Raw genomic sequence first — 13811 nt, 5'->3', positions numbered from 1 at the left:
ACAATCGATAGTGATTTCATGGTCACCATTACTGAGACTAGCTTTATGCTCCAGGTTTATTAATTGAATTTAAATTCCAACAGCTACTGTGGTGGGATTTGAATCCGTGTCCCCCATTACATTCACCTGGGGCCTCTGGGCTGTTAGTCCAGAGATATTACTCCGAAATCACCATCTCCTCCGCCACACCCTGCTTCCTCCCCCCCCTGCCCCCAACCCCTTACCCATAAGAGTGAAGTGGGGAAACCCCTTGGGCACAATTCCTTGCAGATGGTATTTCAGTGAGTCTGTATGACTCTTCCTCAGGTTCTGTTGAAGAGTCATACGGACTCGAGACGTTAACTGTGTCCCTCTCCGCAGATGCTGTCAGACCTGCTGAGTTTTTCCAGCTATTTTTTCACCCGCGCCCACCCTCACCCACGCCCACCCTCACCCGTGCCCACCCTCACCCTCACCCATATGCACTCTCACAGTGAGTGGGTGCGCACCCTGAGCCTGGGACAGAGCCGGACTCACACACACTCTCTCACCCTATCCTGATACTCATCTTTATTCATTACTCATTGTTTTTTTTTGCTCAGTAAGTTGTTCCTGTTCATGCCTCGGGTATTTTTAAAAATTTATCTTTAATGTGGTGCCAAATGTTATTTTTGCGAAATTTGCTCACTGAGTTGAGAAAAATTTTGAAATGTGGCCCAACCAACACGGAAAAACTTAAGACAAGCCTGGTCACTGGGTAAGGTCAACTTTCCAATAAACAATCCCTGCCCATTTCTAGCTCGATTAGACTCACCGCTACAATCCTCTTCATCGCCTCCAGCTTCAGAGAGTCCTTATTACTGTCCAGCATCTCCTTCAGATCGTCATGTCTGCAGGAAAAGACAACAACCACATGAATGAGCATCCCTTACCCACACAGGGGTCAGGGGGTTCACCACCCAGGCTGCCTTCCCCACAGAGAAAGAGCTTTTTTTATTCATTCACGGGATTGTGGGTGTCGCTGGCTGGGCCAGCATTTATTGCCCATCCCCTAATTGCCCTAGAGAAGGTGGTGGGTGAGCTGCCTTCTTGAACCGCTGCAGTCCATGTGGTGTAGGTACACCCACAGTGCTGTTAGGGAGGGAGTTCCAGGATTTTGACCCAGCGACAGTGAAGGAACGGTGGTATATTTCCAAGTCAGGATGGTGAGCGGCTTGGAGGGGAACTTGCATCTATCTGCTGCCTTTGTCCTGCTAGACGGTAGTGGCCGTGGGGTTGGAAGGTGCTGTCGAAGGAAACTTGCTGAACTGCCTAAAATAAAAACTACTGGGAGCCACAGAGTAAAAATTTGGCATTTCTAAATCAAATTTTACACCCTTATTGTTTTTCCTTTCATGGGATGTGGGCATCACTGGTAAACCCAGCATTTATTGCCCTTGAACTGACTTGGTTGCTAGGCTCTGTCAGAGGGTAGTTAAGAAACAACCACGTTGCTGTGGGGTCTGGAGTCACATGTAGGCAAGACCAGGTAAGGATGGCAGATTTCCTTCCCTAAAGGGCATCAGTGAACCAGATGGGTTTTTACAGCAATCGTTTCATAGTCACCATTACTGAGACTAACATTTCAATTCCAGATTAGTAATTGAGTTTAAATCTCACCAGCTGCTGTGGTGGGATTTGTGGTGATGGGATTTGAACCCATATCCCCAGAGCATTAGCCTGGGCTTCTGGATTATTAACATGACAGTGACATTACCGCTACACCACCTTATCCCCCCCAAACACAGACGTGTAACTCAAATTCAATGTTTTTTACCAGCGAATCCATGTATCGATAGAAAACAGTTGAAATTATAATAGACCCAACTCTCAATTATCACTCTGCTTTTAAACTTCGTTTTTGTCAGTAAAGTCATCTTTAACTTGAGATGCGGAGAATGAAGACAATCTGTCTGGCGATTGTTTACTGTGATTAAAAAGAATCTCATTCAGGGTCATTTATCACCTCAGCTATATTAGAAAAACAACATAAAACCTGGTGCTCAAACCAATGGCGTTATCTCTAACCATGGTGTAGCTACACCACTCAAAGAGGTTTATTTAAAGCATAATGATGTTTTTCATTAAAATAACCATTTGAAACCCCGAGGTGCAGCATAAAGGATTAGTCTTATATCCCCCCCCAATAAAAATACACCTCTTACTTAGTCTTTCTTCAGTCTTTTTCATGTTAATGTGGTCCAACTGGAAAAGGTTGAGAGTCCAATGATCCATTAAATGCTGCTGGTGCAGAGAAGTAAGTAAGTGTGTGTTGGTGCGGGTCCCCAGCTGGGATAAATGGGGGGGCTTAGCGGCAGGAGTGACATCCAGGTGGAAAACCAGCCGCCAAATCCAGAGACGATGGTTTGTACGAGTGGAAATGGCGTCTGTGCTAAGGTGTGGCCTGCAGCAACATGTAGGATCCCTGCCCGAGCCCTGTGAGGGATGGGCAAGAGTCAGCACCCACTGGGGGGAGGGGGATGTGACGAAAGGGTCAAACTCAAAATGGCAAGTCTAAATGCGGGTGGGTTGACAGGAAGAAGCGGGCAAGGAGCTGCCCTGGTGGTGAGGAAAGAAGAAAGTTGCCGAGCAGAGATCGAAATGAATCACGGAATGGTTACAGCGCAGGCCATTCAGCCCACTGTGTCTGTCCTAGCTCTCCATAGGGACAATTCACCTCGTGCCATTGCCCCGCCTTCTCTCCGTAAGCCTGCACATTCTTCCTTTTTTAGATAACAATCCAATTCCCTATTGAACGCCTCGATTGACCCTGCCTCCACCACACTTTCAGGCAGCGCATTCCAGATCCTGACCACTCGCTGTGTGAAAAAGTGTTCCTCGTCTTGCCATTGCTTCTTTAGCCAATTACCTTCAATCTGTGTCCTCTCGTTCTCGGTCCTTCCACCAAAGGGAATGGGTTTCTCCCTATCTACTCTGTCCAGGCCTCTCAGGATTTTGAACACCTCGATCAAATCTCCTCCCAACCTTCTTTACTCCACAGAAAACAGCCCCAACTTCTCCAGTCCGACTACGTAACTGAAGTTCCTCATCCCTGGAGCCATTCTCGTGAAGCATTTCTGCCTTCTCTCTAATGTCTTCACATCTGTTGCAGAGAGGAAACGTGGTGAAGCGAGTGTTGGAGGTGGGACTGCCCTGAAGGAGGAGGGGAGGAAGAGCAGACGGAAAGATGCGGTGCTGAGGGATGGGTGGGTGACAGGACGAGATGGAGAAGGGTCATCGGCCTGCGTTGTTGTGAACTCCGGGATAAAAATGGGAGAGGCTGAAGGAAGATGGGACTCTGGAGCCATAGGTTGATACTCCTGGGCTAGTTCGGCCACACAGGGTGGTTAGGACATCAGCGAGGAGCAAAGGGAAAGGGCCAGCACCCCCCCACTCCATCTTTAGGGAAAGGGTCAGATCAGGAGCAGGATCCACGGAAATCCCACAGGAGCATCGGCAGATGCTGCTTCTCACTCATAAACCCACCTTCGCCCCCTTCATATGCAAATTCAGATCACAGCACTTCTAAAAAATTATTTTACGGAACGTGGGCTTTGCTGCCTGGGCCAGCATTTATTGCCCATCCCTAATTGCCCTTGAGAAGGTGGTGGTGAGCTGCCTTCTTGAACCGCTGCAGTCCATGTGGTGTAGGTACACCCACAGTGCTGTTAGGGAGGGAGCTCCAGGATTTTAACCCAGCGACAGTGAAGGAACGGGGATATATTTCCAAGTCAGGATGGTGAGTAACTTGGAGGGGAACTTCCAGGTGGTGGTGTTCCCATCTATCTGCTGCCCTTGTCCTTCTAGATGGTAGTGGTCATGGGTTTGGAAGGTGCTGTCGAAGAGGCTTGGTGAGTTTCTGCAGTGCATCTTGTTAATGGTACACACTCTGTGTTGGTAGTGGAGGGAGTGAATGTTTAAACTGGTGGATAGATGCCAATCTAGCCAACAAGTCCGGTGTATTCCAACACACTCCTGACTTGTGCCCGTAGACAGTGGACAGACTTTGGGGAGTCAGGGGGTGAGTTACTCATCGCATGATTCCTAGCCTCTGACCTGCTCTTGTAGCCGCAGTATTCATATGGCTAGTCCAGTTCAGTTTCTGGTCAATGCTAACCCCCAGGATGTCGATAGTGGGGGATTCAGGTAAGGCTAGGGGAGATGGTTTGATTCTCTCTTGGTGGAGGGGGGCATTGCCTGGCATTTGTGTGGTGCAAATGTTCCTTGCCATGTATGGACATGGACTACTTCAGTATCTGAGGAGTCACAAATGGTACTGAACCTTGTACAATCATACAAACATATCAATTAGGAGCAGGAATAGGCCATTCAGCCCCTTGCGCCTGCTCCACCATTTGATGAGATCATTTCTCAACTGATTGTGGCCTCAACTCTACTTTCCTGTCTACCCACTATACCCTTTGCCTTCCAATGGTTAATCAAGAGTCTATCTAACTCAGTTAAGAACATTTGGTGACCCAACTTCAACTACTTTCTGAGGAAGAGAAATCCACAGACTAACAACCCTCCGAGAAAAAAAAATTCTCCTCATCTCTGCTTTAAACTTATTTTAAAAATGTTCTAGTCTCTCCCAAGGGGGAAACACCCTCTCAGCACCCACCCTGTCAAGTACCCTCAGGATCTTATATATTTCGATAAGATCACCTCTCATTCTTCTAAACTCCAATGGATACAGGCCCAATATGTCCAACTTATCCTCATGAGATAACCCCCTCATCCCAGGAATCAATCGAGTGAACCTTCTCTGAACTGCTTCTAATGCAATTATATCCTTCCTTAAATGAGGAGACCCAAACTGTACACAGGACTCCAGATGTGGGGTGGAATCATCCCAGATTTGCACTAAGTGCTGTAGTGGGAGTGAAAAACGATGTTTTACCAGCCGGCCGCAATGGTGGGTTGTCAGGCCCTATCTTCCACTTCCCACTTCATTAATTACGCAGCCACAGGAAACATGCCACCTCGCTGGCGAGGGAGGGGCCTCTGAATAACCCGCCATGCCGGTACCTCACCGTAACCTCACTCCAGGCACCATGTCTAAACTGCAGCTGTGCACATAGCCCAGGACTGCTCCAGTGAAGACAGGGCCCCGAAAGCCAAGACCCGTCACTGATATGCCTTTTAGAGACCTGACATGATGCCCTCCACCCGCACACTGGCCGCAGGGGGTCCAGCAATCTCCCACTCTGGCACGGGAGGCAGAGGCAGCGGTGGTCAGTGCCAATGCTGCACAGATGAGGTTGGCCATCCAGTGCAGAAAGAGGATGAATTGGTGAGACCACATCTGGAATATTCCGTATGGTGCTGGTCTCCTTATTTAAGGAAAGATGTAAATGTGTTAGAAGCAGCTCAGAGAAGGTTTACTAGACTAATACCAGGAATGGGTGGGTTGTCTTATGAGGAAAGGATGGACAGTCTAGACTTGTATCCACTGGAGTTTAGAAGAGTACTTAGCGTAGAAGAAAATTTAGAAGCGTGCTGCCAGGGTAAGGCAACCATCTCATCACTCTAAACTCACACATTCACTGGCATCTCACTCATTGCCAGCTCAAGGAACATCACCACCCATTCCCACACACACACACACCCTCGCATCTCCATCTGGCCTCAGCTCCTCTGGAGACTGCCTCCTCAGCCCTCACCATCTTGAGACCACTTGCACAGATCAACACGTGACTCCACACACACCCTGGGATGCCCAGTGTACAGACAAATGTACGAATTAGGAGCAGGAGTAGGCCACTCGGCCCCTCAAGCCTGCTCCCCCATTCAATAAGATCATGGCTGATCTGATTGTAACCTCAACCCCATATTCCTGCCTACCCAATAACCTTTCACCCCCCATATTAATCAAGAATCTATCTGGCTTTGCCTTCAAAATATTCAAAGACTCTGCTTCCACCTTTTGAGAAAAAGTTCCAAAGTCACACAACCCTCTGAGAGAAAAAATTTTTCCTCATCTCTGTCCTAAATGAGTGACCCCTTATTTTTAAACAGTGACCCCTAGTTCTAGATTCTCCCACAAGAGGAAACATCCTCTCCACATCCACCCTGTCAAGTTCCCTCAGGATCTTAAAGGTTTCAATTAAGTCGCCTCTTACTCTTCTAAACTCCAGTGGATACAAGCCTAACCTGCCCAGTCTTTCCTCATAAGACAACCCTCCCATTCCTGGTGTTAGTCCAGTAAACCTTCTCTGAACTGCTTCTAAAGCGTTTACATCTTTCTTTAAATAAGGAGACCAGTACTGTACACAATACTCCAGATGTGGTCTCAACAATGCCCTGAACAACTGAAGCATAACCTCCCTACTTTCATAATCAATTCCCCTCGCAACAAATGATAACATTCTATTAGTTTTCCTAATTACCTGCCGTACCTGCATACTAACCTTTTGTGATTCATGCACGAGGACACCCAGATCCTCCTGAGTTTCAGAGCTCTGCAATCTCTCACCATTTAGATAATAAGCTTCTTTTTTATTCTTCCTGCCAAAATGAACGATTTCACATTTGCCCACATTATACTCCGTTTGTCAGATCTTTGCCCACTATCTATGTCACTTTGTAGCCTCCTTACATCCTCTTCACAATTTACTTTCCTACCTATCTTTGTGTCATTAGCAAATTTAGCAACCATCTCTTCAGTCCCTTCATCCAAGTCATTTATATAAATTGTAAAAGGTTGAGGCCCCAGCACTGATCCCTGTGGGACACCACTCATCACATCCTGCCAACCAGAAAAAGACCCATTTATGCCAACTCTCTGCTTCCTGTTAGCCAGCCAATCTTCTATCCATGCCAATATGTTACCCCCTACACCCTTAGCTTTTATTTTCTGCGATAAATAGCCCTCGCCCTCACCCTGCAGCGTCTTCCCTTGTCTGAGGCCTCTTTTCCCCTGTCCACAAGCAAGGCCGGGCCCTGCAGCCATTGAAAAGCCACCCCCGCCTTACGGCCGGCCTGGTGGGTACAGACCTGCCCGTGAGTCCCCCTAAAAGTGATGTGGTGCTGCCTGCAAAGCCTGGCGCTGATGTGACCGCGAGGGCTGCCCGAAGCGAGGGGGGGCAAACAAACCTCGGAGTCCCGAGTGAAGTGCAGCTGGCCTGGTGCACGTCGCTTATGTACAGGTGTGAAACACGCCCGTGTGCAATCCCGCCAACGTGTCCGGATGATCCGGCCTGGGGAGATGATTCCGGCAAGCAGGGCTTATAATGAGATGCTAAAATATTGAAATTAGGTTCCTGATGTGCGATGAAGGGAAACGCAGCCCTGCCATTAATGGGCAGAGTGGACGATTGCAAACTGGTTTTACGGTGACATGAAACCGATTTTTGCGATCTCCCGATATTTTCCGCTCCCGTCTGCTATGATGCCCACACCCATGGTCTCACCAACGCCCCATACAACTGTCACAAAACCTCCTTACTTATACATTTCCATTCCCCTTGCAATAAACAACAGGTTCCATTCGCCTTCCTAAACACTTGCTGTACCTGCATACTAACTTTCTGAGATCCATGTACCCAGCTCCCTCTGTACCGCGGAGTTCTGCAGTCTCTCTCCATTTCGTTAACATACTGATTTTCTACTCTTCCTGACAAAGTGGATGAGTTCAGATTTTCCCACTTTATACTCCGTCTGCCAATTTTTTCCCCACTCACTTAACCTATCTAAGTCCCTCTGTAAACTCTTCATGTCCTCCTTACAATTTACTTTCCTACCCACCTTTGTGTCATCCATGAATTTATACTTTCGGTCCCTTTGTCTAAGTCATTAATATAGATTGTAAATAGTTGAGGCCTCAGCACTGATCCTTGTGGCACTCCATTGGTTTGAACTTGCCAACTCAAAAATGACCCATTTGTCCATACTCTCTGCTTCCTGTTAACTAATCAATCCTCTATCCATGATAATAAATTCCCACTACAGCATGAGCTCTTATTTTGCGTAATAACCTTTAATTTGGCATCTTATAAATGCCTTTTGGAAATCCAAGTACGCCACATCTACAGGACCCCCTTTATTTATGTTACTTGTTAATTCCCCAAAGAACTCCAATAAATTAGTTTGATTTCCTTTCACAAAACCATGTTGACTCTGCCTAACTGCATTAAGATTTTCTAAGCGCCCTCCTATAACCTCCTTAATAATAGATTCTAGCATTTTCCCCAAGATAGACGTTAGGCTAACTGACCTGTAGTTTCCTGTTTTATGTCTCCTTCCTTTCTTGAATAGAGGAGTTACATTTGCTATTTTCCAATCTGATAGGACCTTTCCAGAATCAAATTTAAACCAATGCATCTACTATGTCATCAGCCACTTCTTTTAAGATGCTAGAGTGAAGTCCATCAGGACCTGGGGACTTATCAGCTTTTAATCTGAATAATTATCTCGGTAGCCTTTCCCTGGTGATTGGAATTGTTTTAAGTTCCTCCCTACTCTTCATCTCTTGACTTACAAGTATTTCTGGGATGTTATTTGTGTCTTTTATGGTGAAGATAGACAGAAAATGTCTGTTCAAAGCTCCCACCATCTCCTCATTTTCCATTCTTAATTCCCCAGACTCTCTCTCTCTAGAGCACCAACGCTCGCTTTAGTTATGCGTCCTTTTAAACTTGTCTTCCAGGCTACCTCTCTCATCTGATGTGCCCGATCTATAAGTGGATTAAAATCACCGATGATAATTGCAGAGCCTTTCTTAGAAGCCAACATTATTTCTTCCCAGCTACGGCTGGGGGATGGTATACCACATCTTACAGCATCGCTGGTGTTAGGGGGGCCAATAAACAACACCCACAATCAACTTCTTCATCTTGCCATTTCTTATCTGATTCTATATCTTGATCTTTAGAACGAAAGTCATCTTTCACTATTAACAGAGCAACCCCACCACCTTTTCCTAACTTCCTGTACTTCCGAAATGTCAAGTATCCTTGAATATTCAGGTCCCAGCCTTGGTCACCTTGCAGCCACATCTGTGTAATGGCCATCAGCTCATACGTATTTATTTCTATCTGAGCTGACAATTCATCTGCTATGTTATGAATGCCACTTGTATTTAGACACAAAGCCTTTAGTCTTTTTACTATTTTTGCCCTGCCCTTATCTGCTGTAACTCTTAAGCTTGTACACTCTGTACCTTCCCGACATGCTCTGATTGTCATTGTCTTAGAGTGCGATAGGAAGGGACAGAGTGACAGGAAAGGACAGAGTGTGATAGGAAGGGACAGAGTGTGACAGGAAGGGACAGAGTGTGATAGGAAGGGACAGAGTGTGACAGGAAGGGACAGAGTGTGATAGGAAGGGACAGAGTGTGATAGGAAGGGACAGAGTGTGACAGGAAGGGACAGAGTGTGATAGGAAGGGACAGAGTGTGACAGGAAGGGACAGAGTGTGATAGGAAGGGACAGAGTGTGATAGGAAGGGACAGTGTGTGATAGGAAGGGACAGAGTGTGATAGGAAGGGACAGTGTGTGATAGGAAGGGACAGAGTGTGATAGGAAGGGACAGAGTGTGATAGGAAGGGACAGTGTGTGACAGGAAGGGACAGAGTGTGACAGGAAGGGACAGAGTGTGATAGGAAGGGACAGAGTGTGACAGGAAGGGACAGAGTGTGATAGGAAGGGACAGAGTGTGACAGGAAGGGACAGAGTGTGACAGGAAGGGACAGTGTGACAGGAAGAGACAGAGTGTGATAGGAAGGGACAGAGTGTGATAGGAAGGGACAGAGTGTGACAGGAAGGGACAGAGTGTGATAGGAAGGGACAGAGTGTGATAGGAAGGGACAGAGTGTGACAGGAAGGGACAGAGTGTGACAGGAAGGGACAGAGTGTGATAGGAAGGGACAGATTGTGATAGGAAGGGACAGAGTGTGACAGGAAGGGACAGAGTGTGATAGGAAGGGACAGATTGTGATAGGAAGGGACAGAGTGTGACAGGAAGGGACAGAGTGTGATAGGAAGGGACAGATTGTGATAGGAAGGGACAGAGTGTGACAGGAAGGGACAGAGTGTGATAGGAAGGGACAGATTGTGATAAGAAGGGACAGAGTGTGACAGGAAGGGACAGAGTGTGATAGGAAGGGACAGAGTGTGGCAGGAAGGGACAGATTGTGACAGGAAGGGACAGAGTGTGACAGGAAGGGACAGACTGTGACAGGAAGGGACAGAGTGTGACAGGAAGGGACAGGGTGTGATAGGAAGGGACAGAGTGTGACAGGAAGGGACAGAGTGTGACCGGAAGGGACAGAGTGTGATAGGAAGGGACAGAGTGTGATAGGAAGGGACAGAGTGTGACCGGAAGGGACAGAGTGTGATAGGAAGGGACAGAGTGTGATAGGAAGGGACAGAGTGTGATAGGAAGGGACAGAGTGTGACAGGAAGGGACAGAGCGTACAAGCTTAAGAGTGCAAATGAGGCCAAAAAAACAGAACTAAAGGCTTTGTATTTGAATCAACAGTGAATTTCGCCGCTTCTGACCTGATGATGGAGGGGCGATCATTGATGAAGCAGCTGAAGATGGTTGGGTCTAGGACATTACCCTGAGGAACTCCTGTAGCGATGTCCTGGAGCGGAGATGATTGACCTCCAATAACCACAACCATCTTCCTGGGCTAGGTATGACTCCAACCAGCGGAGGGTTTCCACCCCCCACCCCGATTACCATTGCTAGGGCAGTTTTGCTAGGGCTCCTTGATGCCACACTAGATCAAATGCTGCCTTGAGGCCAAGGGCAGTCACTCTCACCTCACCCTCGGGAGTCCAGCTCTTTTGTCCATGTTTGAACTAAGGTTGTAATGAGGTCAGGAGCTGAGTGGCCCTGGCAGACCCCAAACTGGGCGTCAGTGAGCAGGTTATTGCTGAGCAAGTGCCATTTGATAGCACTGTTGATGACCCCTTCCATTGCTTGGCTGATGATGGAGACTGATGGGGTGGTAATTGGCCAGGTTGGATTTGTCCCGCTTTTTGTGTACAGGACAGGGAAGAGGGAACACACTGGGAGGGTGGGGGGTGGTGGGTGGTGGTATCCATTGGGCACAGGTGCCTGAAAGGAGGTTGCCCCACATCCTAGCCAGCAACAAGCCAGCAGGTCATCACGAGGAGTGGATACCCTCTGCCAATGGTAAAATCCTAGGGCAGCAGGAGGAGGCCTATGAATTGGTTTTTATTGATGAGTGTTAACCAACACACAGGCCAGGAACTGGATCAGCTCTTCACCTCTCTGCGTTCCCAACCTCCTGGGTTTTGCTGACAGTAACACCTAGGCTGCCTGGAGCCTGCGAACAGCAACACCTTTTCAGCATGACCCTTGCTGCAGAACATTCACTCCCCCAGCAAACACACAGATACATCGAAACCCTACAACCTCCTTAAGCTCCACCCATCTCCATGTTACCTTCCAGGGCTCACTGAATGTTTTTAAATTAATTGTAGCTCTAACCCCCCCAAAACAAAACAACTCTCACCTCCATTTCTTTGCAGCAGTGCAGACACCATGTCTCCAGCTCTCCAGCACAGTAAGCCCACCTGCTGTTTTATGGTCTTATCTTTCAAGCTGTTAACCCCTTAAGTCAACACAGCCCCAACTTTTTAAGTGTAATAGTCTTCAAACTGCTTCAGCTGCATTTATCCCATTTTCTACAGTCTTCCCAGAACTAAAAATTACCTCTAAAATATTACTATGGACCACGAGCTAGATATTTATGACAGAGGGTACAACGAAAACTGTGTGGGGGGGGTGGTGGTGAGAGTCGGATGGGGTGTAGTGTGTGTGTGTGTGTGAGGGTGGGGAGTTGGATGGGGTACAGTGTGTGTGTGTGTGAGGGTGGGGAGTTGGATGGGGTACAGTGTGTGTGTGTGAGGGTGGGGAGTTGGATGGGGTACAGTGTGTGTGTGTGAGAGTGGGGAGTTGGATGGGGTACAGTGTGTGTGTGTGAGGGTGGGGAGTTGGATGGGGTACAGTGTGTGTGTGTGAGGGTGGGGAGTTGGATGGGGTACAGTGTGTGTGTGTGAGAGGGTGGGGAGTTGGATGGGGTACAGTGTGTGTGTGTGTGTGTGTGTGAGAGGGTGGGGTGTTGGATGGGGTACAGTGTGTGTGTGTGTGAGGGTGGGGAGTTGGATGGGGTACAGTGTGTGTGTGTGTGAGAGAGGGTGGGGAGTTGGATGGGGTACAGTGTGTGTGTGTGAGAGGGTGGGGAGTTGGATGGGGTACAGTGTGTGTGTGTGAGAGGGTGGGGAGTTGGATGGGGTACAGTGTGTGTGAGAGGGTGGGGAGTTGGATGGGGTACAGTGTGTGTGTGTGTGTGTGAGAGGGTGGGGAGTTGGATGGGGTACAGTGTGTGTGTGTGAGAGGGTGGGGAGTTGGATGGGGTACAGTGTGTGTGAGAGGGTGGGGAGTTGGATGGGGTACAGTGTGTGTGTGTGAGAGGGTGGGGTGTTGGATGGGGTACAGTGTGTGAGGGTGGGGAGTTGGATGGGGTACAGTGTGTGAGGGTGGGGAGTTGGATGGGGTACAGTGTGTGAGGGTGGGGAGTTGGATGGGGTACAGTGTGTGTGTGAGTGAGAGAGGGTGGGGGGTTGGATGGGGTACAGTGTGTGAGGGTGGGGAGTTGGATGGGGTACAGTGTGTGAGGGTGGGGAGTTGGATGGGGTACAGTGTGTGAGGATGGGGAGTTGGATGGGGTACAGTGTGTGAGGGTGGGGAGTTGGATGGGGTACAGTGTGTGTGTGTGTGAGAGAGGGTGGGGAGTTGGATGGGGTACAGTGTGTGAGGGTGGGGAGTTGGATGGGGTACAGTGTGTGAGGGTGGGGAGTTGGATGGGGTACAGTGTGTGAGGGTGGGGAGATGGATGGGGTACAGTGTGTGAGGGTGGGGAGATGGATGGGGTACAGTGTGTGAGGGTGGGGAGATGGATGGGGTACAGTGTGTGTGTGTGTGAGGGTGGGGAGTTGGATGGGGTACAGTGTGTGTGTGTGTGAGAGAGGGTGGGGAGTTGGATGGGGTACAGTGTGTGTGTGTGTGTGTGTGAGAGAGGGTGGGGAGTTGGATGGGGTACAGTGTGTGTGTGAGAGAGGGTGGGGAGTTGGATGGGGTACAGTGTGTGTGAGAGAGGGTGGGGAGTTGGATGGGGTGCAGTGTGTGTGTGAAAGGGTGGGGAGTTGGATGGGGTACAGTGTGTGTGTGAGAGAGGGTGGGGAGTTGGATGGGGTGCAGTGTGTGTGTGAAAGGGTGGGGAGTTGGATGGGGTACAGTGTGTGTGTGTGAGGGTGGGGAGTTGGATGGGGTACAGTGTGTGTGTGTGTGTGTGTGAGGGTGGGGAGTTGGATGGGGTACAGTGTGTGTGAGAGAGGGTGGGGAGTTGGATGGGGTGCAGCGTGTGTGTGTGAGAGGGTGGGGAGTTGGATGGGGTGCAGTGTGTGTGTGAAAGGGTGGGGAGTTGGATGGGGTGCAGTGTGTGTGAGAGGGTGGGGAGTTGGATGGGGTGCAGTGTGTGTGTGTGTGTGTGAGAGAGGGTGGGGTGTTGGATGGGGTACAGTGTGTGTGTGAGAGGGTGGGGAGTTGGATGGGGTACAGTGTGTGTGTGAGAGGGTGGGGAGTTGGATGGGGTACTGTGTGTGTGTGAGAGATTGGGGAGTTGGATGGGGTACAGTGTGTGTGTGAGAGGGTGGGGAGTTGGATGGGGTACAGTGTGTGTGTGTGAGAGGGTGGGGAGTTGGATGGGGTACAGTGTGTGTGTGAGAGGGTGGGAGTTGGATGGGGCACAGTGTGTGTGT

The 13811-nt window shown here is 49.0% G+C and overlaps 1 protein-coding gene across 1 annotated transcript in view; it reads right to left on the bottom strand.

Moving 5' to 3' along the window:
- LOC144677139 (AP-3 complex subunit beta-2-like) overlaps positions 1-13811 on the bottom strand; it is a 37520-nt gene that overhangs the window by 18469 nt on the left and 5240 nt on the right. Inside the window, exon 2 of the mRNA XM_078537353.1 lies at positions 794-869. Within this exon, the coding sequence (XP_078393479.1) occupies positions 794-850 (57 nt within the window). The 5' untranslated portion in view covers positions 851-869. The remainder of the gene's footprint in view (positions 1-793; positions 870-13811) is intronic.

The sequence above is a fragment of the Cetorhinus maximus genome, unplaced genomic scaffold, assembly GCF_964194155.1.
Source record: "Cetorhinus maximus unplaced genomic scaffold, sCetMax3.hap1.1 HAP1_SCAFFOLD_2241, whole genome shotgun sequence".
NCBI classification, from domain to species: Eukaryota; Metazoa; Chordata; class Chondrichthyes; order Lamniformes; family Cetorhinidae; genus Cetorhinus; species Cetorhinus maximus.
The sequence above is the reverse complement of the archived record's forward strand: the minus strand, read 5'-3'. Positions and strand labels throughout refer to the sequence as shown.